The sequence below is a fragment of the Oenanthe melanoleuca genome, chromosome 4A, assembly GCF_029582105.1.
Source record: "Oenanthe melanoleuca isolate GR-GAL-2019-014 chromosome 4A, OMel1.0, whole genome shotgun sequence".
NCBI classification, from domain to species: Eukaryota; Metazoa; Chordata; class Aves; order Passeriformes; family Muscicapidae; genus Oenanthe; species Oenanthe melanoleuca.
The window spans coordinates 10,967,376-10,990,894 of NC_079338.1; the positions used below are offsets into that span (position 1 = coordinate 10,967,376).

General features: G+C 46.2%; 5 protein-coding genes and 1 non-coding gene across 6 annotated transcripts; 4 read left to right on the forward strand and 2 right to left on the reverse strand.

Moving 5' to 3' along the window:
* The first annotated feature begins 2 nt into the window (after positions 1–2).
* NKAP (NFKB activating protein) lies at positions 3–6,255 on the forward strand. Its single transcript, XM_056491464.1, has 9 exons — positions 3–282; positions 1,029–1,109; positions 1,485–1,558; positions 1,778–1,897; positions 2,584–2,629; positions 3,016–3,131; positions 3,281–3,356; positions 3,820–3,969; positions 5,229–6,255. The coding sequence occupies exons 1-9, from the start codon at positions 47–49 to the stop codon at positions 5,401–5,403; spliced, it is 1,074 nt and encodes a 357-aa protein (XP_056347439.1). The 5' UTR covers positions 3–46; the 3' UTR covers positions 5,404–6,255.
* A 302-nt stretch (positions 6,256–6,557) lies between these two features.
* AKAP14 (A-kinase anchoring protein 14) lies at positions 6,558–10,291 on the reverse strand. Its single transcript, XM_056491467.1, has 6 exons — positions 9,015–10,291; positions 8,784–8,904; positions 8,620–8,711; positions 8,284–8,463; positions 7,280–7,332; positions 6,558–6,932 (listed from the first exon to the last, which is right to left on the reverse strand). Exons 2-6 carry the CDS (start codon positions 8,893–8,895, stop codon positions 6,845–6,847), a joined length of 525 nt encoding a protein of 174 aa, XP_056347442.1. The 5' UTR covers positions 8,896–8,904; positions 9,015–10,291; the 3' UTR covers positions 6,558–6,844.
* A 64-nt stretch (positions 10,292–10,355) lies between these two features.
* Positions 10,356–11,962, reverse strand: NDUFA1 (NADH:ubiquinone oxidoreductase subunit A1). The gene is made up of 3 exons (XM_056491468.1): positions 11,010–11,962; positions 10,740–10,829; positions 10,356–10,454 (listed from the first exon to the last, which is right to left on the reverse strand). Exons 1-3 carry the CDS (start codon positions 11,109–11,111, stop codon positions 10,434–10,436), a joined length of 213 nt encoding a protein of 70 aa, XP_056347443.1. The 5' UTR covers positions 11,112–11,962; the 3' UTR covers positions 10,356–10,433.
* UPF3B (UPF3B regulator of nonsense mediated mRNA decay) lies at positions 11,213–18,586 on the forward strand. Its single transcript, XM_056491463.1, has 10 exons — positions 11,213–11,674; positions 11,890–11,996; positions 12,108–12,214; positions 12,942–13,040; positions 13,389–13,499; positions 14,182–14,225; positions 14,820–15,008; positions 15,502–15,653; positions 16,362–16,674; positions 17,497–18,586. Exons 1-10 carry the CDS (start codon positions 11,495–11,497, stop codon positions 17,641–17,643), a joined length of 1,449 nt encoding a protein of 482 aa, XP_056347438.1. The 5' UTR covers positions 11,213–11,494; the 3' UTR covers positions 17,644–18,586.
* Positions 17,675–20,619, forward strand: RPL39 (ribosomal protein L39). The gene is made up of 3 exons (XM_056491469.1): positions 17,675–18,729; positions 18,935–19,038; positions 20,315–20,619. The coding sequence occupies exons 1-3, from the start codon at positions 18,727–18,729 to the stop codon at positions 20,361–20,363; spliced, it is 156 nt and encodes a 51-aa protein (XP_056347444.1). The 5' UTR covers positions 17,675–18,726; the 3' UTR covers positions 20,364–20,619.
* On the forward strand, positions 20,067–20,198 carry LOC130253347 (small nucleolar RNA SNORA69). The gene has a single exon (XR_008840547.1). It is a non-coding gene; the product is annotated as a small nucleolar RNA SNORA69 (small nucleolar RNA).
* Positions 20,620–23,519: the final 2,900 nt, after the last annotated feature.

The following is a 23,519-nucleotide window of genomic DNA, read 5'->3' on the forward strand; positions in this document are numbered from 1 at the left end:
CGGCCGGGAGGCGCCGGAAGCCACCGGAAGCGGCTCAATCGCCGCCATGGCGCCCGCGTCCCGTTCCCGCTCCCCGCCCGCCGCCGGCTCCGACCGCCGCGGCCGCCGCTCCCGGTCCCGCTCCCGCGAGCGCAATGGCCCGAGGCGCCTGAGCCACCGGCGGAGCCGCAGCCGGTCCCGGAGCCCCGGCGCGCCGCGCTCCTCCGCGCACCACGGGCACCACCACCACGGTAAATGGCCCGAGTACTATGAGAAGGAGAAGGAGGAGATCCTGCGGCAGAGGTGAGCGCCGGCGCGGGGTCGGGCCTGCCCTGCCGGGCCCCGCTCCGCGCGGAGGGGAGGGTGCTCCGGGAGGGGCGGGGGCCTGCGTGTGCTGCGGGCACGGCCGGGCCTGGTTCTGTGCGGCCCGGCACGAACACTCAGCCCCGCACGGGCACGGCCGGGCCTGGTTCTGTGCGGCCCGGCACGAACACTCAGCCCCGCACGGGCACGGCCGGGCCTGGTTCTGTGCGGCCCGGCACGAACACTCAGCCCCCCACGGGCACGGCCGGGCCTGGTTCTGTGCGGCCCGGCACGAACACTCAGCCCCGCACGGGCACGGCCGGGCCTGGTTCTGTGCGGCCCGGCACGAACACTCAGCCCCCCACGGGCACGGCCGGGCCTGGTTCTGTGCGGCCCGGCACGAACACTCAGCCCCGCACGGGCACGGCCGGGCCTGGTTCTGTGCGGCCCGGCACGAACACTCAGCCCCGCACGGGCTCTCCGTGCGTTCCCCGCGGGCAGGGCCGCCCGGGGGGGACCGGACGGAGCTCGGCTGGAAGGGGTTTAATACCTGCTACCCCGATCCTCTGCAGTGTGCGGAGCTCTGCTGCCAGACTGCCTGCCTATGAACTTGCCCCTTGCTCCGAGCTGTTTCTTATCCTTATTGTAGTTGTTTTAGGCGAATAGAAACACTAACGTGTAGAAATTTAAATGTTTTGTGGTGGATGTTACAAACTAGGTCTCAGTGACAGTGTTTTCCTTTACAGGAGACTCAATGAGAGAGAGAGAATTGGGGAACTTGGGGCACCTGAAGTCTGGGGGCTGTCACCAAAAGTTCCTGACCCAGAGTAAGGGATATTCTTTCTTCATGCTTTTTATAATACTAATTACATCATATCAGTTCCGTTTATAAAAATGTTTTATCCCTGCGCTAGTCATGGTGCCACAATACTTATTGTATCCATTCCTTTCTGAAGTAACATAATGAGATTACTACTTTTTTCCCGCCAAATAATTTCAACATACCAGTTAGGCAATATGTGATTTATTGTAGATCAAGTGACTGTTGTGTTGTAGTTCTGACAGCAGTTCGCAGGCTAAATTAGCTCTTTAATATTTTACTCCCTTGCAAGGATTGACTCAATCGTCTTTGGTCATATGTGTACCTTTGATCTTGAGTACAACAAAACAGATTTTAAGTAGCAAACTCTTATTTTATTCAGTTCTGATGAGCACACACCAGTAGAAGATGAAGAGGCAAAATCTAAGAGTAGTTCTTCGGATTCCAGCTCAGAAGGTATTTTGTTTGACTTGCACAGCTTTTTTGAAAATGGGAAGTTACTGTGGCTTAGAATGTGCTGCTGCTGCTGCTTGCAGGGGTTTCCCTGGCTTGGATGGGTGGAAGTGAGTGGGGTGGGCTCCAGCTTAAAGAAGAGAGTTGCATTGGGAAGATCAGGGAATTCATATGGTACTAGATGTTCTTTGTTCTCTAACGTTATCTTTAAAAACATTCTAGAGGAAAAGAAGAAAAAGAAGAAGAAAAGACAAAAGAAAAAACGTAAAGCATCCAAAAGAAAGCGCAGAAAACATTCTGAGGACAGTGACAGTGACTCAGAGTCTGAGCAGAACTCCAGTGGTAAGACAAGAGGGTTTCAGCTTGTAGCCTGGCCTCAGGAAATGGGACTGCTGAATTTAGCATCCACTGGGCCTCTCATGCCAGAGATCTGTTTGATATGTTCTCATATTGACCAGTCCTGCAGGGAGCTTTCTACTAATGCTTTCCCAGTATAAACAAGTCTCATCTGTATGTGCACTAGGGCATTCTGGTGGAGGCAGTTAGTGGTGGGAATAGGCTCAGAGTTAGGGTAATGGTTATGGTAGTGGTTTGGGCTAGGATTAGGTTAATTGGTAGGGGTAGTGGTTAGTGTAATTCTTAGCAGTAGCATTACGGGAGTGGTTAGGCTTAGGGTTAGGGTTGAGAGAGTAAAAGAGCCTATGGCTCCAGGAAAACTGGGGCTGGAAAAGGCATGCCAAGGCAATCCCAGCAAAGCTGTTCCTAAATCATTCTGACCTGGAAAACCCATAGTATTGAGTTTGGGTTTGGGCTAGGGCTAGGATTATGTTAATTGGTAGGGGTAGTGGTTAGTGTAATTCTTACTATTATGGGAGTGGTTAGCCTTTGGGTTAGGGTTGAGTCAAAGAGCCCACAGCTCCATGAACACTAGGGATGTAAAAGGCATGCCATACTATTCACAGGGCAGTAAACTACTTAGTTATAACTAATAATTTCTTTTTTATAATAGATACACTTTTTTTTTTCAGATGAAGATAAAAAGAAAAGCAAGAAGAGGAAAAAGAAGAGCAAAAAGTAAGTGTCGTGATTGCTGTGTGTCATGCTTGTTGCTGTTGGCTGGAGGGCAGATCAGTTTTCCTTGCAGGCCCTGAGGGAGCCTGAGGACCTTGGATAATTTGCAAGAGCTGGCAAATAGTGTTAATTTGATGGATTTTATTTAAATCTACACAATTGTGCAGCGCAAACAGCCCTCTGTAGAGCCACTTTCTCTATGAAAGTCAAAACAGAACATATATATTGTCTTGGTTTTGCTGTAAAGTGTTTTGTATGAAACAGTAGACAGCCAGTCTTCCTATAGGTGGAAATTGCCTTGAGAAACTTAATTCTTTGAGTATGATTCCAAGCATCTTCTTTCATCTTTTTTGATAAATAGCATGTCTGTCTGTCTGTCTTTATCACAGGAAGAAGTATAAGAAAAAGAAAGCTAAGAAGAGCAGGAAGGAATCCAGTGATTCAAGTAGCGAAGATTCCGATGATGAAATGCTTCAAGGGGATGATCTCTGGATTGAGAGGTCAAGTAGGTTCACCTGACTTTAAACGTCAGTGGAAACTTCTTGATGTCCTTTTTGTGAAGTCATCACTAAGTGTTGGTGACCTGTGTAACACTTCTGATGACAAATAACAATAGGCACAAGATTAATCTTCCTCATTATTTGACTGTTGCAGAAAATACTGAAGCTGACAGTTTGATTGGACCAGAGGCGCCCAAAACTCACGCATCTCAGGATGATAGGCCTTTGAAGTGAGTAGCCAGCTGTAATGGTACTTTGATCAAATCAAGTAAATTAAGTGTGAAAGTTACTGTTCAAAAGGGCTGTTGCAACAATAAGGCATGCAGAGGGAGAAATGCTGTGCCAGAAATTCACAGACAGAAGTTCTAGTGGTGCTGGGCTTTCCCCTGACCTGAATTTGGGCAGAAAGTTCTGATTTATGCTTTTTAGCCTTGATTCCTAGAAAAATCAATTGTAAGCACCTTTATTCTGAAGATCTGCCATATTGTGACTTCATAGTGTCATCAGAATGAACTCAGCTGATAATTTAAGATGTTGCTAGTGTTGCCATAAGGAAGAAACAGGCCAATACATGGAAAAGAATAAGAAAGTGTTTAACAATGTAGCTATATATATTAGTGAACAGGGAAGTTGGATGTTTAGCTCAGGCTCTCTCTATCAGAAGCTATTGAAATCACCACTTTTGTTTTTTAGCTATGGACATGCCCTCCTGCCCGGTGAAGGTGCGGCCATGGCAGAGTACGTCAAAGCAGGGAAACGCATTCCGCGCAGAGGTGAAATCGGCTTGACGAGTGAAGAGATCGCGTCGTTTGAGAGCTCTGGTTATGTCATGAGTGGCAGCAGGTATGGGTTTGATGATGGCAGTGGTTCAGTGGAATTTTCAAGAGCAGCTTTCTCTTCTGGCTGAACAAAATACTGCTTCCAAGCTCTACTTGCATGCACAGAGGAGAAGATGCTCTGCTTTCAATAATCTGCACTAAACTCCCCATTGCTAAAGATGGAGTACACTTTCTCAAGAGCAAAAGTTCTTCACAGGCAATACTCTTCTAATTATTTCAAATGAGGAGGTGCTTGTGTCAGGTGGCTTGAAGGTCTGTTTGGACAGCCTGGGTATGTGCTGGCCCTTCAGCAGGAGACAAAGCAGTGTGTGAGAGGTTGGCTGCACTTTCTTTTCTATGGCCAACAGGAATCTCACTTAAATTTTGGTAAGCCAGCAGCTAACACCCTGGGTGTAGGGAAGGCTTCTGGCTAACAGCCTGAGAACAGCACCCCTAGAAATCAGTTCCTTGCTCTGCCACTCTCTTTCCTGGGAAGGTTAGTGTGCAGTTTGGATTATCTAGTTTAGGTATCTGTTTTGCCAGTTGGCAGGGTCAACACAAAAGATGCAGCTACCAACTTTAAGGAGTAAGTATAATTTGCTACAGTGCAAAACTGCAAAGAATTAAAAAGGATAAGCTAAGTTATGCACCTAATCATTAGTGCAAAAGATTGCCTAGAGTGATTAAGAAAGGTACATCACCAGTTACCCTAATACTTTACTATCATCCAGATCTGCCCATCAGCTGGGGAGCCCTGGTCTCAGCAAAGGATTGGAGAGCCATTCCTGTGAATTCCTATGTGTGTATCCACCTGTAGGCGAGGCCTCCATCTTCACTGTGAGAGGACCCAGCTTCTAGACTGTAGAACAAACAAGCTTACACAGCTTCTAGTGCAGGAACATATGGTTTCATTCTCTCTTGGATTCCACCCAAAGCCTGGCCAGGGCTCAAGGAGGAACCAAGGGAGCTGGCTTTGATCATATACCTTCAGACAAGGCCAGATGTCTGATTTCATACCTTTGTCTGGCTTCTAAATGCAGAAAGATAAATATATTCTTGTCACACTACGTATTTTACTAATGATCATGCATATTACCTTAATGAGTGGGTACAAATACAACATTTTGTTGGAAGGTTCATCTAGAGGTCAACTTTGGCTCAGGGCCTTAGTCCTTCAGTATCTTGAAAGCCCCTGAGCACATTCAGGGCAGTTGATGGCTGGGAGCTGTGACAGGCACTGACACCCTCTGCCCATGCTGACGTAGCCCCTGTTGTCCCCCACAGACACCGGCGCATGGAAGCTGTGCGTCTGCGCAAAGAGAACCAGATCTACAGCGCAGATGAGAAGAGAGCCCTGGCATCCTTCAACCAGGAGGAGAGGAGGAAACGAGAGAATAAGATCCTTGCAAGCTTTCGAGAGATGGTCTACAGAAAGACTAAAGGCAAAGAGGAAAAATAATGCTTCATTTGAGCTGTACACCATAGCTTGCACCACGTGGCAGCTAATCCAGTCCAGCTGTGATTTGAAAAAAGCTGCAGGTGCTGCAGCACCATTCACCGAACAGGGCCAAGCCTCAGGAGTGGATTACTTGTGTCACAGAAACAGAGTGATTTTCACTAGATTTTCTTGGATGGTTTGTTTGCCATCTGCAAGGAATCCCTGAAAAGAGAAAGGCTACAAGGCAGGAAGAGCCAGGGGAGATTAGAGGTGTCAATGTTTTGCACTTGCTTTGAATCAGACAAGCCAAAGGATCCCATGGGAAGGCTTTGTTACCTAATGACAATAAGTGTGATTTTTTTATTCCATTTATTTTTATTAATCATAGGATCATATAGCTTGGGAAAGACCTTTAACAAGCTACTAGCACCAGTAGCAAAAATGAAGGAACTCCTGAGTTCCTGTTTTAAGATCCAGAACTGTCCACTTCAATATTTTTTCACAAGACTTTTAGATTTAGGCTTTTCCTGAGTTTGGTTTGTTATTCAAACTAGACGTGTACATATTTTGTAAATAAGTTTGTAATTTAATACTGATAGGCCTCAGTTACTTTAGAGCAAGCAGATCACAGCCGAGGTGTAAAGTAACAGTCATAGGAGGGTCTGATCTTCAGTCCACTGAAACACATGGTTAAGAACTAAGTTGCTTGCTTCTTTTTCTCCTATGTTATACATAGGCATCAGTGCAGTTGGGTGCAGTGATTGGAACCCCTGGATGTACACAGGTGGTAACAAGGATGTATCTTTCAATTTATTTGAAATGTTTTTTGTTTATGGAAGTGTTCTAGATTAAACCCTTGTTTTAACTCCTGTAGTATTTTACTTTGGTCTGTTTTAGCAGTATTACATGGCTTGCTTTAAACTCTGTGCTTGGAGGCTTTGCTCATCAGGCAGTGCTTATGAGGTGGTTATCTTTGATTCAACTGATTTCCACATGTATCTCCTCAAACTTCTTTTTTTCAAATGTTTTGGAAAACAAAATGGTTTTGAGAGGTGGGTTGTTTCTCTTTTGTTCTCCTAAATTTTTTTTTTTTTTTAGTTCCTTTAAGTCTAGCAGCAGAAATGTCTTGTATATTTGCATCAGGAAAATAAAAGTCCTAAAGTCCTATAATGTTTTCCCTGGAGTTCCACTGTGGTGGCATTCGCAAACAGCAAATCCTGCCCAGCTTCCTCTTCCCATTTACACTCTGGAACCTGGTTCCATCCTGTTGTCCCCACCCACACCTGCCAGGGACTGTCACACATAGCCACCTGCCATGTCAGGGCATAGCTGATTTTGCACAGGTTCAATGCTTTTTATCTATCCACAAAGTAGAAATGCAGCTAAGGAAGACCTTTTCTTTCTTCATTGTATTTATTTGGTTTTCCACAACAGAGTATTGGTAATGGTCAATTGGAGCTGTTCATCGGGAAGCAAGTCTTTCTGTGCACACTATTTTATTTTCAATTATGTCCTGAAGCCACTTTTCTCTAAACTGATACTGTTCTGGCCTGGAAAATGGAATAAAAATAAGGTAGATTGTAAACATAATCCTGAATCCAAGTTTGGCCAGCTGAGAGCTGCCCTTTATTCACCACTTAAGGCTATCTGCTGCAATAAAGACCCCACCTAGACCCAGGTAAAGCAGGACAAATTTCTGGAGATTGCAGACGCCCACACGGTGGCTGTTCATGCCTCTGAAGGTGAAACTAGTGATAAGCAGGGTCATTTCACTTTTCTGCTATTATTAATTCTGACAACTTCCACTTTTCTATTATTGCAAACTTATTTACATCAAGCTCCCTATTTGATTTTGGAATGGAAAAGTTTGCTAAAACAGAAAAGTAGTAACATTTACCTCCGAATCAGCCTGCTGGACTCCAGTCTGTAGAAGACTTCCACAGGTGCAGTCTGTAAGAGAGCAGAGACAGGGCAGAGGCTATGTACAGCCCCTCAAAAAGAAGACATTGTAATTAAGTGAGAGCTGCTGTTTACTTTAAAAATAACCTTGATATTTGATTGGGGCAGAAGGGAAGATGCTGTTCAGGGACTGGCTGGGCATTGGTTGGCGAGTGGTAAGTAATTGTTTTCATTTGCATCACTTGTCTTTCATAGGATTTTTTTCCTCAGTTATTTTTTTTCCTCAATTTGTTAATATTATTCTATTTATTTTTAATGTTATTACACTTTATTTTACACTTTTAATTCTCTCCCCCATCCCATGATGATGGGGAAGGAGTGAGCAAGAAGCTCTGCTTAGCTGCCAGCTGGGGTTAAACCATCCATAGCCGTTAAGTAGACACACTGAGGTTCAGTATGACTTAAGCCTGGAGATGAGAAGTGAACTGAGTGTGATTTATTTCATTTTTTTCTTTTGAGTTGAAAGCATTCATCGTACAGGTGCAAACTTCAGGCTGATCAGGAAAGGGATTCTGAGACAGCTTGAAGAACAAGTGTCACTCTGTCTCTACTGATCCCTCATTCTGTAACTCACCTCTACTCAGCCCTTCTTACAGCTGCCCAGAGCAATTGTTGCTTGGACAGGGAAGATTGTAAGAGCAGGAAGGCAGATGTAGAATCCTGCCCAATTCTGTTTGTCAAGTTCTGTCAGTTGATGATTTGGGAACTAACCCAGCCTCCTGCTCTGTGCCTTGCTCCCTTTGCACCATGGCGTGTTTCAGAGGCCACATCTAAATCTCCTGCCATTGTTCTGGCAATGTCCAGGCCTTATCAGCATCTTCATGAGAGCTGCTGTCTCCTCTCCAGTCTCTCCACTGTCCTGGCATTTCCCTGCCTCAAGAATACCACTGTGCTCTTGTCCCTTAAATGACTAGTCCATCCACACCATTTCTGAATACTTACATCAGGTTTGAATTTGGAGATCACTATAACAAAGTAGACATCCGCTGTTGCTCGTGGGAGGGGTTTTCTGCGTGTTGGGAGGCCCCAGCAAGTTCTGTAATAGTATCTCTTGCTATCCTTCAGTTCCTCTTCCTCGAGAAATTCTGAGTGGTGAAGCCAGCTTTCATGAATGTCCCATGTCTGTTGAATAAAAGCATCACACTAAGGCTCCCTCTGCCTAGCAGAGCTGACTTGAGGGTGATACTAAAAAGGAACAGAGGTGCTCTCCTTTAATTTTTCATACTTCTTAACAGTGAGAAGGTGTGGCCTTCCTGAGTGGATGGAATTGTGACTCACAGAAATTAGTTCTTCAATTTGCTGCCGTCCTATCTCCACTGTGAAGTTCTTGGATGTGGTCCACGGGATATTTTTGATGACATGCTTGGTTTCTAAAACAGATAAAATGTTTACAAATTCTCCTGAAAAGACCTCAGCTCATTCTAGTAGAGCAAACATAATACCTTTCTCTGTTTCCTTGGCCCCTGGAAGACATTCCTCTGTACTGCTTCTCTCATTTTCTGGGGGGATGTGATCTTTTTCCTCACTGGCAGCTTTTTCCTCTTCCTTGTCCATTGACTTCACCTTTAGAGAGATAAACGCACAAACACTGAGAGAGCCTGGTCTGAGAGCCGCAGGCCCGCCTGAGGAACACGGGGAGCAGCGGGCAGTCCCTCCCTGCCCCCGGTTCTTACCCCGCTTGGCGCTCCCGGGCCGGCGGCTGCCGCTCCGCCGCTGTCCCGGCCAGGCCGGCGGTGCCCAGGCGCGGCGGCGGCTCCCGGGGCGCCCCGCTGGCGGTGTCCGAGCCCGGGGAGCTGCCCGGGCCCGGCCCCGTCCCCGCGCCGTCACCATGGCGAGCCCGAGCCGCTCCCGGCAGCCCCTCGGCATTCCCTGCCCGCGGAAACGCCTCCGGCAGCCGCCGCCTCCTGGGGAGGGAAGGCGCTGCGAGCAAGAGCACAGCTGTGGCATCCAGGCAGGTTCCCTGCTTGTCAGATTGCCATTCGGGAGCTAAAGCAGCCTCCAGCCTGTGCTCTGCCAGGCAGAGAGACTGTCCAGCCCGGTACACTGAGGTGCTGAGCAGCAGCCCCTGCAACACACAGAACTTCAGAGGGAAGATCACGGGTAGTGTACCAGAGAAGCCGAAAATGTTTTAGCAGATCAGGGTACTGAATTTCCAGGATGACAAGAGGCCTTGGGGCAGGGGTAGGAATTGCTCCAGAGAGAGCAGAGATTGAGCAGAGATTCTCCTGCAGCCCGTGTTGCAAGACTATGGTGAGGCAGCTGTGCCCCTGCAGGTCCATGACAAAGCAGAGATCCACCTGCACCCCAGGAATGGCCCCATGCTGGAGCAGGTGGATGTACCCAGGCTGTGACCCCGTGGGAAACTCATGCTGGAGCAGGCTCTGGCAGGATCTTTGTGCCCAAAGAGAGAGGAGCCCAACTAGAGCAGGTTTGCTGGCAGGAATTGTGACCCTGCTGGAGCAGCTGGTTCCTGAAGAACTGCATCTTATGCATGGGACCCATGCTGGAGCAGTTAATGTAGAACTGCAGCCCACGGGAAGCACTTACACTGGAGAAGTTAGTGAAGAAATTTCCCATGGGAGGGACCCCATGCTGGAGCAGGGGAAGAGTGTGAGAAGTTCTCCCTTTAGAAGGAAGGAGCAATAGACACGGGATGACATTTACCACAACTCCCATTCCCCATCACCCTGTGCAGCTCAGAAGGGAGGAGGCAGAAAATAACATAATGTGAGTGAAGATGAACCTAGGAAGAAGGGAGGAGTAGGCGGAAAGTATTTTATGATTTGTTTTAACTTCTCTTACCTGTCAATACATTAAATTAATTTCTCCTAGTCAAGTCTCATGTACCTGTTACAGAAATTGATGAATGGTCTCCCCCTCTCCTTTTCTCAACTCACCAGCATTTCAATGTATTTCCTCTCCTGTCCAGCTGAAGACAGGAATGAAGAATGTTTTTGGTGGGCACCTGGTGTCCAGCAAGGGTCACCCCAGCACAGCAACAGAAATACAAGGGCTGAACATATGTATAGCTTTATTTAAGAGTGAAATAATTTTCTGTAGACACATGAATTTTTCAAAACGTTGACGACACCTTAGCGTATGTTCTCCAGACCCTGAAAAAGAAAGAATAACAGCTATATTTGTGTAATTTTTGCCACTAATGTGCAACAGGGCGTATCTGAAAATGCAGATTTTCAAACTATATTTAATTACCCAGGTCTTAATTAGAACAAAATTAAAATGCACATCCCTAGAGGCAGGCCAGCTGCAGGCACCGAGTGAGATCTGACAGCCCCAAGAGCGACCAATGCCCACCGTCCCAGAGCTCGGGGATGGGGGAGCAGCGCCTGGGTCCCGCTTCCCCCCGGCGGTACCTGCCCAGAGCCCCCAAAACCTGCCTTGGACACGTAGTGCTTGTTGACACCCGACAGCCGCCGGTCCCTTTCCATCAGGGTCCACTCGTAGGGATAGCGGGCGATCCTCTTCTCCTGCAAGCACAGAACTGCCTGTCAAGGCCTCGGGCAGGGGTTCCCGAGGTCAAGGCGGGGTAAGGGAAGTCCCGGGAGGGAAGGGATCGCAGAGGGGACTGCGGGATAAGGGCGGCTCCGGTGGGGAAGCGGAGTCTCGGGGTCCCGGATCCCGGGACTGCCGCCCCGCCCCGCGCTGACCTTGCCGCCGTGGCACAAGCGGTGCATGAAGACGGTGGCGATGCCGGGGACGCTGAGGCAGGCGCCCATGATGGCCATGCCGGGCAGGATCTCGTACCACATCCCGCCGGTGCCGGTGCTGGTGTCGGTGCCGCTGCCCTGAGCCGAGTGCCGGGGCACTCCCGGCCTGCCCCGCGCCCTTCCCGGCCTGCCCCGCGCCCCTCACAACCCAGCGGGCCCGAGAGGGCAGCGGGACCGACAGCGCAGCCGGGGAACAGTCCCGTGCCAAGAAATGAGGCCGAGCCCGCGGCCCACTTGGCCCAATATCGCTCTCGGTCCCGGTCCCGGCGCTGACCCCACCGGGATCAGCAGTGGAGGGCGCAGTGTACGCTGGGAGTGGTAGTCCGGCAGAGGCTGCGGCACCTTTAAGGGACAGTCTCGCGAGAGGCGGCGGTCATTGGGTGCGCGCGGTGCTGTCCGGGCCCGGAGTCAGGATCGGGATCAGGATGAAGGAGGATAAGGAGAACGCCAGGCCCAAGGAGCGGCGCGGAGCCTCCTCTGGGCTGGGGGTTCTGCTGGCTGCGGGGCCGGGCACGGGCCCCGCCGCCGGCACGGACGTTAGAGCCGGCGCCGCCGAGCTCGATCGCCTGGAGCGGCCCAAGGACAAGAAGGAGACGCTGAGCAAGGTGGGGCCTGCGCGCCGCCGGGAACGGCGCCCTCCCCGGTAACGGGGCTCACCGTCTGTAATGGGCCCCTCCTCCCTCCGGTAATGGGGTCCCCCCTCTGTAACGGAACCTTTCCCCGCTAACGGGCCGCTTGCGGGGTCCCTCTGGGACGGGACGTGTCGGGGGAGGCGCGGTAATGACTCGCCGCCCTGAGCGCCGCTCCTGCCGTGCCGCAGGTGGTGATCCGCCGGCTGCCGCCCAGCCTGACGAAGGAGCAGCTGGAGGAGCATTTGCAGCCTCTGCCCGAGCACGACTACTTCGAATTCTTCGCGAACGACTCCAGGTACGGCCGCCTCCACTGTCCGGGCGCTCCCGGGAGCCGCCGCTACCGCCAGCCGGCCCCAGTGGCGCCGCCGCCTCGTCAGCCCAGCGCTCTCGGTTTGTGTCTCTGCAGCTTGTACCCGCACATGTTCTCGAGAGCCTACATCAACTTCAAGAACCAGGAAGACATAGTCCTCTTCAGGGATCGTTTCGACGGCTACGTTTTTGTCGATCACAAAGGCAAGTGAAGGCTGCTTCCTTGCTGTCTATGCTGTCTGCTGGTTGAGTTTTGGAGGGGTGGGTGTGAGCAGCCACGTCTGACTTGTTTGGGTTTAGTGCCTCAGATAACAGTTCCAATACATCTGGAAATGCATACATATATAGTTCTAATAATATCTACGTTCTTTAAAGGAGCTGGTTTGCAGTGTAACAGCACACTGTGTTTGCCTTACCCAGCTGGATTTGTGCAGCCATAAATGTAGTGTTCTTGTCAGAAGATAAAGCTTTAAAGCCTACTTGTAATGTGTTGCATTCTACTATATTTTGTCAAAAATTTAGATTTGCCTCAGTTGCATTAACTAAAAATATTCTTTCTTGCACAATGAATACAGAGTCTGTAGGATGAGGCCATTTTGTGGTGTGGTGCTGCTGAGGTGGCTGAACAGTCGTGGGCAGTCTTAAATCTAGTATGTTCTTCTTGTCAGTCTGTGAATTTGCTGGTTTGTTAGTGTTAAGGTCACTCTCACATAGCGAGAGTGTTAAGGTCATGAATTCTTCTGTCTGTACAGTGGGGTTTTTTTTATTAAATGGGTTTCCAAATACTTTTTTTTTTATGCTGAGTAGGCAGTCCCTTCTAGTACTGCATATTTCTTGAGAGACTGACCTTCTTGCTTTAGACTTAGACGATATAATCTATTTTATATCCATTTCATCTTTGTTTTAATGTATTTTTTTTTTCTCTCAACAGGTCAGGAATATGCTGCCATAGTTGAGTTTGCACCTTTCCAAAAAGCTGCAAAAAAGAAGAGTAAGAAAAAGGATGCCAAAACTGGAACAATTGAAGATGGTATAACAGCGAGCTAGTTTGTTTTGCATGTGTAGACTTGAAACTCTTAGCAGTAATTTGAATGTAGTGTTTTTACTGTGACACTATAGTTCCACCAATAGGATGTTTGCTTAATTATATGTGAAGTTTATGAGCACTGCTTTGTCAGCTAGAAATCTGTTAAATATGATTGTCCCAGACAAACATAATACAGCAGCTCATTTGAGAGCTGCTAACTTACCAAAAGGTAGCATATGAACAACCCAACTTAAGTAAATGTAACTGAGCAATGCATGATGCAAACACTTTTCATACTACAGTATCTCTTCTTTCCCCTCCCCCCTTTTTTCCCCCTTCTCTTCTGTGTAGATCCAGAATACAAGAAGTTTTTGGAAAGTTACAGTGCAGATGATGAAAAATTAACCTCCACTCCTGAAACTTTGTTGGAGGAAATAGAGGCAAGAAACAAAGAGCTAATAGGTATGGAAATCTGTGTATTATAGTTATATTTTCCTAGATCACAATGAAACAAATATATTTTATAATTTGAAGCTCAACCTGGAGGAGACTGAATTCTTTTGTGTGCCTGCTTAGTATTTGTTAAACATTTAGGCTAATATTATTCAGTGTGTTTTGTTCTGTTCCTGTGCTCTAAATTCTTCTGTAGGTATAAGTTTTAGATGACAAAGTTCCTTCCTGTTGCAGATGTTTGTTAGCCAGACCAGGCTGTGGAGTGGCTGCATTTCAGTGAGATGCAGTGGTGTTCAATGCACAGTGCTATGATCAGTATGTTCCATGCAGGCACAAGTTAAGAGATAGTGTGGTTGGGTAAAATACCACCAAAAAATGATCAGGTTGCTCTTTTTAAGTATCTTACAGGGATCTCTTTAAAAATGACAGTGTCTGGGAAAAGCCTAATGCGGACTGAATGTAGAGATGGGTGTAATGGATATCCTATTAGTAGCCTAAAGAAGTTTATAGAATCCTAATAGTTTTCACTGTTTGGAGATAGGTTTGGAGTACTTGTTTCACTGCTGTATTGCTGTTTGTGAGAGGAGACAGGGGAATGTGTAAGGCTGCTTCACTTCATCTAGAGCTTTGTTGTAGGTATTGCAGTATTGGATAAGGCAAAATATTTACATTTATTTTATCTATTCTCCAGCTAAAAAGACTACTCCTTTATTGAACTTCTTGAAAAATAAACAGGTAACCTCCAGAATTTTCTTGTCGTTTGCAAGTACAGTTTGCTCATTGTATATTGATGCATTTCTGCCCTGCCTTTTGAAGAAGAAGCTTTTCACCCAACTTGTCAACTTCTGGATCATATACTTTAAAGTGTTATAGTTTAGAGTATTGGAATGGTGTTGCTTTGTGTACATTCTGGTCACAGCAAATTGCCTCTTTTTGCACTGACAAAACAGACTCCATTCTAGTGCTTCCATTTTTAGTGCAGTATGGCTGAGGTCCTTGTAGATGATCTTTCTCCTAGCACATGTTATTTTAACTTCTAGCAATGGAGAAAATCAGAGCTGGGGCAGATTTAATTAAAATTTGAATGCTAAAGGCTGAGGCCAGCATTGTGTTTGAGTTTCTTAAGACAGTACAAGTTAAGGCTTATGAGTAAAAAAAAAAATACTGCTGCAACATGTTCAGGTTCACAACAACAGAGATGACAGGACCTTTTTTTTCTTTTTTTTTTTTTTTTAATAGAAGCAGCTTTGCGGTGAGTTGTTTGATGGCTTCAAAAGATGTTTTCTGGTGTGGAGAGACACTTATTTCTCTTTGCTTTTGCATACACAGAGACTGAGAGAAGAAAAAAGAGAGGAGAGAAGGAGGAGAGAATTAGAAAGAAAAAGACAAAGAGAAGAAGAAAGAAGAAAATGGAAAGAAGAGGAGAGAAGGAAGAGAAAAGAAGCAGAAAAATTGAAGAAAGTAGACAGATGCCCAGAAAAAGAAAGAGACAGATCAAAAGAAGAACCAAAGATTAAGGTCTAGAACAGTTCTTTATTATAAACTGTTACACTCCCTTTCCCTTATTATTTGTATATCAGTCTCAAAATGTACCTTGGGTATTGTTTGAAGAATCACATGAGTTTGGTGTTAGTAAATGACCAATTTTTTTGTAATATTCAGTAGTAGGCATTGTAAAGGTTTACATGCTGTAATGTTTCATAGTAATATTTAAAGATTTTGTCACGTGATTGTTGTACATGCTGTGGTAAACAGGATTGTGAATTCACTATGGAATGGAGACTCTTTAAGCTTTCTAAAACAGCCTGGTTTAGGAGAAAAAAATCTAGTTTGCTATGTGAATAATGCTTACTCATACACTCCAGCTTTTAGAAATACTGTGAATTGCAGTAGTATTTCTTTAATGTTTACTTCTTACTGGACTGTGGTTCCTATGATGCAATTTCGGTGTTGTGCCAGACAATATGTATTAGAGTGAGCTTTTTAGTTGAGACTTCTGTTTTCTTTGTAGCTACTTAAGAAGCCTGAAAAAGATGAAAAAGACTTGGAGAGAAAAGAAAAATCCAAGAAACTGGAAAAAGACACTCTGAGGGAGGAAAAAAATGCGAGTAGTGCATCTGCCAAACGATCTGATGGGGAGACAAAAGAAGAGAAGGCAAAAAAGTATTCTAGTACTTGCTATAAATATATATGTATCTATAACTTGTTTCCTGATTGTACTGAGGCTTAGGCTGCTCTGCCATGACCATATTTTGAAATTCCTTTCAAATGCTTTTTCTCATAAAAGGCATGGGCAGTATTCTCTGTGCCAGTGCACATCCCCATGATTACAGAAAGCTCATTAATTTCCTGGAAATTCTTCATTAGTGGACAGATTTTAATATTTTTACAACTCATTATAGAAATTCCACTAAGGAAGCCCATATTTAGGTGACTGCAGCAGGCTGTGAGCACTGTCCTTGCAATGAGATAATTATTATAACCATGGCAGGAGGAGATGTTCTCCAATTACCAGTCCCTCTAAGTCTTGTAAAAAGTCAGAGTGGAAAATGTAATTCTCAACCGCTCCGTGATCAATTTGAGGTTCAGTTCTGCCATGTGAGAAATACAGATAAGGCAGATAAATTCAGATATTTTTTCAAAGCCAGAATAGACTAAGCCAGCTATGCAAGTAGGAGGCTGGGAAACTCTAGTGGTCAGTGTCCTCTCTGGCTGTCATGCATGACTTGGGCTATCACAGCCTCCCAAGACCTCCCTAGTACTTGCCAGTGTGTCATCTTCCTATTGCACATTTACACCACTATTGCATTGATCTCCCAGCTCTGTTTGATGAATCTTTTGAGCTTAATTTTCAGTTTTGTTTTCATACAGATCAGAAGATGAGTGTGTAAAGGACTACAGGGACCGAGATAGAGATTTTGACAGAGACAGAGAATATGAGAGAGCACAGAGAGAGAAACTGAGGCGCCAAGAAGAGGAACGTCGGAGGCAGAAAGAGCGCTATGAGAAAGAGAAGGTTTTTAGAAGAAAAGAAGAGGAGGTGAAAAAGGAGAGAGACTTACTCAGAGAAAAGGGAAAGAAAAGTGATCTTATGGACTTTACCAGCGGCATGGACAAATCTGAGAAAGTAACCAAAGATGATAAGAAAGAGGATACAGTTAAGAGAGATCGTATCAGAAACAAGGTGCTGGATTTTTTTAAATTCATGTCTTGATTCATAGGGATCTGTCATTTTTAGGATAAAAACACTTCAAGGAAAGAACCATGTGGTTTCTCTGTTGAAACTTCTCCCTGTTCTACAACAAACTGCTATTGCTAGAAACGTCCACTAAAATTTGCTTAACAGTGGTATTTTTTGTCACTGTGTAAGAACTAATCCAAGAAAGCATGGGTTAAATTGTAAGACACTGATGCCTTTTTATTTGCTGAATTGTGCCGTAGGCTCTCTCTTTAAGGTGTTGGTAGAGTATCAGTAATCTGTGTCTGCTGATCTTATAAGTGCCTGAAAATGCGTCTCAAAGTGGGAATGTGATTGAACAGGTTCCTTAAAATAGGAAACTGCAACTTGCAGAGTATGACATGTTCCCTAGGCTCAAGAAACAATGTCTTGAGTGTAGTTTTATGTAGTCTACAAAATCTGTTTTTGCAGCATCACTGTGCTTGTTTTCTGAATCACTTAAGACATTGTCAGGTACAAATGAAACTCAGGGTTTTGAAACTTTGGTGTTGGCCTCTCAGAGAGTGTGAGCTGAAATCAACAGGAAACTCGTTACAAATAATGTCAGCTATGAGCAGTTTTCTTTGTAGTTTGAACAGGGATGTTGTTTTACAACAGAGAGAACCTCGATTTGGGACAACTGAAGTTACTTGGCCACCACTGTGGAATAATTAAAATTAGCCTGGAAAGTTTTAATTTGAGCCATTTCTAATACCATAGAAATGATGCCATAATAACCCTGAGAGCAGGGAGCTGTGAAAGAGTCTAAATAGTTTTAATTTATTTCAGGATCGCCCAGCAATGCAGCTGTACCAGCCCGGAGCCCGAAGCCGGAGCAGATTGTGTCAGTATGAAGACAGTGCTGCAAAACCCCCAGATCAGGGAGTGGATAAGAAACAAGAGGGTGAGACCAGTCACACGAAGGAAGAGGAGTGACTGATGTGCCAGCCTTATGTGTTCTGACTGTCTGTGCAGCCAAAGAGCATGTACTACGCAATCCAGAAGTGCCTTCGGAGCGAAAAAGGAACAAAGGAAGAAAAGGGGGCGTTGTGCTGTTGGATGTTTCTGGTTAAAGAATCTCAGTTGTAGATTTGGAATTTGAAATGTGTTCTCATTGTAATATTTTCAGTTATTTGAACTTATTTTCCCAGCATCTAGCTACAACAGAGAAGAGAATCTTTGCAAAATAGAAAGACTTTATGGCCTTAAGTTTGATAATAAATGAGTTGTGGTCAGGAGGGGATGACACCTGGATCAAAAGCCAGACCCCTATTCTAAGGCAATCAGAGCCAGTGTTGGATGCACTTAAGCAGAGCAAGCTTGGAGTTGCCAGGAGTTAACACAGGTGTTGCTGTGTTGTGTGGTGCTCCTACATGAGGCAATGAAAGCTAAAGTGTGTCAGTCTAGCACTGAGACACATACATGGCTGGGGCTGTTGAGGTACCAGTGGATAGCAGCCTTTTGGCACATAAGGAGCAGAACATCTGGCAGTGCAGTAACCATGTTAGGAAGGGAGGGACCATCCTCTTCAGTTGTTCTCTGGATAAAGTAACTTAAGTTGGAGTGTATGAATAAGCTGGCTTAATAGTTGAATATGTCTTGATAAATTCTCGTGTAAAGTCTCCGTACACTGAAATGCTTATTTTTGATCAAATGTAGCTGGTTTGGGCATCCTGTTCTTTTCCAGCATCTTCCCTTCTCTCAAGTCTGAAATGCTTCTGAACTCCTCCCCTCTCGGAACTGCTTTGTCTTCCCTCATAACTTGAAGTATTGTTTTACAGCCCAGAACGAGACTTCGCCAGTAGCAGCTCCTCCCAAGCTAGCGAATTTTAGCCATATCTGTTTTTTGTACTAAACCCAAATAAACTCGCACAAACTCGCTCGGCGCCGCCGTCGCTCACTGCGTGCGGGACCGCCGGGCCGGCAGGGGGCGCTCGCGCCTGCTCCGCCCCCGCCGCTCCGCCCCCTTTCCGCCTCCTCGGACGCCGCCATCGCCGGGACGCCGCGCCGCTCCGCGCCATGGTGAGCCATCCGCAGCCATCCGCGCTCTCCCGCCGCGCCCCGAGCCCTCTCCTCGAGGCCGCCGCGCTCGGGAGTCCTGGCGGGTGGGCAGCGAGGCGGAGCGGCTGCGGGGGAGCGGGAGGGGCCCGGGTGCGGCATTGTCGGCTCCCCGAGGCCTGGCGGGGCCGGGGCTGCGTGAGGGACTGACCGCTGCGCTCTCTTGCAGTCGTCGCACAAGACGTTCAAGATCAAGCGCTTCCTCGCCAAGAAGCAGAAGCAGAACCGGCCCATCCCGCAGTGGATCCGCATGAAAACCGGCAATAAGATCAGGTAACGAGCTCGGCTGGTGCTTTCTGAGGAGCTGCCGCCGCGCAGGCTTAGTCAGGCCTGGGCGGTACGGGCCGAAGGCGGGAGCCGCTGGCGTGTACGCAGCAAAAGCGAATTTTTGTGGCCGCGAGGGCCATGCAGGGATGGTAGGGCAGGTGAGGCCTCTTGAAGCGGTGTGGGGCTTCCATGCAGTTTTCTTTTGTAGTGGTTTTGCACCAGTACTCTGCAAGTGTCCACAGACATTCAGTGATGGTACATGTAAAGTAAAATCCTGAACTGTGCGTGTGGGTTATTTATTCCAGATTTTGTTCACTGGTAGTTTCTTTGTTCCTGACGTTCCCCTTCCTAATGTTTCATAGCTGCACCTTTGGGCTCCTGCATGTTCAAGGAACAGTTCCTGAGCATGGATGCTCTCAGATTCAGGGGATGGTGTGTAAGGGAGCAAAGGACTTGTTGGATGTATGGGAAATCAGATTGATAGCATGAGATGCTTGGCACCTGACCGTAGAAATAATTTATCATAGTTTCTTGCTTTCCTGATGTGCTTCTTCTCGAACATTGTGCTTAGGGAAATGCTCAGTGCTGTGACACACTGGGTGCACATGGAGCATGCACAGGGTGGTGCCTGTCCAAGCCCTCTGGTTGAAAACTGCAGCATAGTTTTTTTATCTCATACACTCCATCATCTGGGCTTTTTAAGGCAACAGAACTCCCTCTTCCTGTCTTTGTCCTATGCAGTGAGGAGAACAACAGCAGCACTGACTGGCTCAGGCAGTGGCCCGGCACAACATTGCTAGGTTCTGTTCTTGTTGCTGCTCCCAACTAGTTTCTGGGCAGGATCAGTGGTGCATGCACTCAGCTGGATCGTTGGCTTCCACATGCCAGGTTACTAAGGAGAAGTTGAAACAGAACTGGGTTCTGTTTCAGCTAAATTGCAGTACTTCATAGTACTTGACCTTAGGGAAGGTCACGTACTTTTGTCTCCTGGCACTTGAGTAGCTGGGCCATGGGTTCTGTCCAAGCTTTGTGTTAAAGCAGGCTGCAATTGCAGCGCTTCCTGCTGTGGGAGTGCTGCCATTTTCCTGCTGAGATCAACTCTGTTAACACTGTCTGTGGTTTCACCCACACCGTGGTGAAAGCATTTGTTTTTAACAGGGACAGGTATGCACTCACTAATTAGCGTGCTTTCATGGAAGAGACTTCTTCCTTGTGATGTTCTGCTTTCATGTTTAACAAATGTCTGTGTGCACTTTGCTAATTCGCTCTGCTTTTGTCTTAGGTACAACTCCAAAAGGAGACACTGGAGGAGGACCAAACTGGGCTTGTAAGAGAGACTGTCCCGGGAGCTCTAATGAACACTGCTCTTTCTGTGTCAGATCGATAACACCCTCAAGTCATTCCTGCTCTGGTGCTGGACTGCAGTCCCCAGTGTGGGGTTTTTATAAGCTGGTCTGGGATGTTGATGTTAACTGGGAAAAGCTTTGTATCTGAAACATGGAGACTGTGTTCTATTAGTGTTCTTTCAGGCATCACCATGAGCATTGACAGTGCACAGGCTTACTAATAAATATGGACCTGAATGACTTTCGTTTTGAAAATTATTTCATATATATGTGGTGGGATTGTAACAGTAAAATTCACGGTAATGTTAAGTTATATTCTCGCTTCACGTGAAGAACTTTGGCAGCTCTTTGGTAGAGCAGGCTCTGTCTTCTTTTTCACTGACTGCAAACCTTCAGGAGCAAAGTACCAATTTTTTTAAAAAGTCAAAATCAGATCTGAAGGAAATCTCTTACAAAATGCAGTACTGTAGAGTAGCACATAATGTCTGTGTACTCCCTAGAATAATTATGTGAGTTTTGTTCAGGAGTCTGTGTTAGTTTGATAAGTCAACACAACCAAAGGGGCAGCTTAGTATAAAACATTCTCAGCAGACAGGTACAAATTTAAGATGGGGCTCAAAGGGAGAATTTGCAGCTATTTGAAAAAAGGGAGAGGAAAAATGGATTAGAGGTCTCTGGGTAATTAGCACTCCAGCTCCCCCGGTGCTGGTATTCTCTGCTGGGGCCTGTGAAACCAATTTACTATGGGGAAGTGGAGGAGGCTGTGGCTCTGCACTCAATCCGTTCGCAGCGCTGAGCTGGGGTAGCTGCTCTGGTCAGCAGGAAATCTCTGTTGCTGTGAATTCCTGTTGGTGTGAGCCTGTTCTCGGCTGCAGCAAAGCCCATCCTGACCCAGAGGGCTGCCAAGGTGCTGGTTCATTCCTGGGTTCAGCCTCAGGTCGCGGGTCTGTTCCTGAGAGGCAGCTTCCTGAGGAAGCTTCAGGCTGCCATACCTTCTGTGTTGCTGCTTTTCACACTGAAGGTAAACAGATTTATCTCCTTCATATTGCAACTCAGAGCAAATAACACTGGGCACAGTATGTGCCAAACAGGTGAATATAAGAAATTTGCATCTCAGAGGTCATGAGGCCTCTTCTTCCTAAGATGTGCTGCAGGGCTCTGTCAGTCCGGGCGAGCAAGGCTGGAATTTTTACCAACTTCAGGATACTTCAGAGGTATCCTCTAGCTGCTTATCCTGTTTGGTAAAAGTCTGGGCTCTAGTTCATCATCGGGGGAAGCAGTAAGTCTCTGCAACAGGAAAGCAGTAAACAGCATTGCCAGAGATGTTTCAACAGAGGCTCACATGCTGCAGCCACTTTGACCTCAATAATTTTTTAAATCTCTTCTGCACTCTCTTTGAAGGGAGTGTTCAGGAAATAACAACACTGCTGAGGACTGGAGTTCAGCAAACCTTCTCCAGCCTCTCCACATCACTGCTGGCGAGCAAAGCTGCTCATAGAGTTTCCCTGTAATTGTGTCTATAGGGATCTGGACAAGGAGGAAAACAGTAATTTTATGGAAAGAGAGTTTTTTTCATGGCATTTGTGGGTAAACTTTCCTGAGCAATAGATTGAAGAATTTATTACTATTTATTAGAAAGTCTCCCTATTACTATCACAACTAATATTTTTATTAGATGGAAGTAGCTTCTACTAAGAAACTGTTTTGGAAAATAACCCTGTGTACTATTTTCTCTGATTGAATCCGCTTTTCCAACTGGACATTAGGGGATAACACAAAGTAAATTTAGTACAAATTAAACTTGGGTTAAACTCAATCTTCAGCAGAACCTTAACCAAACAAATATCTCTGGGTTTGATTGTTTTCTGTTGTCTGTGGCAGCTCTCTTTGCCCTCTCCTCCCTGTGAGGGGGGATGAGGAATCTGCAGAACTGGGCTAACACATGATAACTGAGACATCAACAGAAGCTTTAAAGAAAAAGAAAAACCATTTGGATATTCTAGTCCATTGATTTTGGTGGACATGTTTTGTTTGTAAAGCTGATTGTATACTTGAGCAATATTTTTTTTAAATGAAACTGAACTGAGCAAGACAAAGGGGTGGGTCACTAGAAGAAAGTCTTTTTTTTTTTTTTTTTTTTTTTTTTTAGCTTAGTGGAAGAGGACCCAGCCAGGGCAGGGGCTGGCAGGGTGAGGATGTTGTAACACATCTAACAAAGTAGAGTTCTGGTCCTGCTCTTTCTGAAGTCCCTGCCTAATTTGTCTCAGCACAGAATACAGGGTCAAACCTATGAACAAAAGATGGTGGGGGGGGGGGGGGAAACCCATCTTTAGAGGGTTTTGGTTATCTCTCAAGGGGAGGCAATTACTGGAAATCATTTTGTTGTATTTAGGTGCAGCATTTGTCAGCGAAATTTTACTTTCAAATGGCACATTTAAGTCCATGTTTCTGGGTGGAGCATGACTAAGCCACAGGTACTATTGCCAAGGAAATGGCTCCTTCAAGGAAATTCTTATTAATTCCACTGTTTACTCTGTGCCTTACTCAGAAGAGGATGTAAGAGCCATCCTGTGCCCCTTCCCTGACAGCTGCAAAAGGGTGACAGAAGACTAATAGGTAAAAAAATATTTTGTCTTCTCAACAGCACTTTGGTTACCAGAACATGACACCAGTGCTGTTCATGGAGTTTGTGCTGGCGTGAGCAGACTTGTGAGAAGCTACCCTGCTCTCCCATGGCATGGATGTGACCACAGCAGTTCCAGAAGGAGCTGTGTTGCCAACATCTTCAATCTATTAGAGCTAAAGCATTTCAAGACTCTTGTAGATCAGGCATTCAATCTAATTCTAGTGTGTTTTGTATGTATTTGCTGCTAACCTCAGGGATTAAAAAGATGTTGAAACACATCTCTATGTCCACCCAGGCACCGGGACTGGGCATTATCCAGTCACTGGATCCCTGTTCACTCATGTGGAGGCTGCTCTTCCACATGTCATTACTGCAGACTGGGTTATTTTGGTGTCCAATATAATTTCAAAACACAGTCTGAATATAACTGGAGTTTGCTCAGGATCTGTGAACCCCCCAGGTCAGAGGAAGTTACCTATGTGTCTTTGTGTACCTTTCTGCATCAAGATGCAAAT

Coding starts and splice junctions, on each gene's coding strand:
- NKAP (XM_056491464.1), top strand. CDS start 47: ATGGCGCCCGCGTCCCGTTCCCGCTCCCCGCCCGCCGCCGGCTCCGAC. Junction 283..1,028: donor GAGGAGATCCTGCGGCAGAG/GTGAGCGCCGGC, acceptor TTTCCTTTACAG/GAGACTCAATGAGAGAGAGA. Junction 3,357..3,819: donor CAGGATGATAGGCCTTTGAA/GTGAGTAGCCAG, acceptor TTTGTTTTTTAG/CTATGGACATGCCCTCCTGC.
- AKAP14 (XM_056491467.1), bottom strand. CDS start 8,895: ATGGACAAGGAAGAGGAAAAAGCTGCCAGTGAGGAAAAAGATCACATC. Junction 8,464..8,619: donor AAATTGAAGAACTAATTTCT/GTGAGTCACAAT, acceptor TTTATTCAACAG/ACATGGGACATTCATGAAAG. Junction 7,333..8,283: donor TCTCCAAATTCAAACCTGAT/GTAAGTATTCAG, acceptor GCTCTCTTACAG/ACTGCACCTGTGGAAGTCTT.
- NDUFA1 (XM_056491468.1), bottom strand. CDS start 11,111: ATGTGGTACGAGATCCTGCCCGGCATGGCCATCATGGGCGCCTGCCTC. Junction 10,830..11,009: donor GCTTGTGCCACGGCGGCAAG/GTCAGCGCGGGG, acceptor CTGTGCTTGCAG/GAGAAGAGGATCGCCCGCTA. Junction 10,455..10,739: donor ACAAGCACTACGTGTCCAAG/GCAGGTTTTGGG, acceptor TTTCTTTTTCAG/GGTCTGGAGAACATACGCTA.
- UPF3B (XM_056491463.1), top strand. CDS start 11,495: ATGAAGGAGGATAAGGAGAACGCCAGGCCCAAGGAGCGGCGCGGAGCC. Junction 12,215..12,941: donor CGTTTTTGTCGATCACAAAG/GCAAGTGAAGGC, acceptor TTCTCTCAACAG/GTCAGGAATATGCTGCCATA. Junction 15,654..16,361: donor AAAGAAGAGAAGGCAAAAAA/GTATTCTAGTAC, acceptor GTTTTCATACAG/ATCAGAAGATGAGTGTGTAA.
- RPL39 (XM_056491469.1), top strand. Junction 19,039..20,314: donor AAAACCGGCAATAAGATCAG/GTAACGAGCTCG, acceptor CTTTTGTCTTAG/GTACAACTCCAAAAGGAGAC.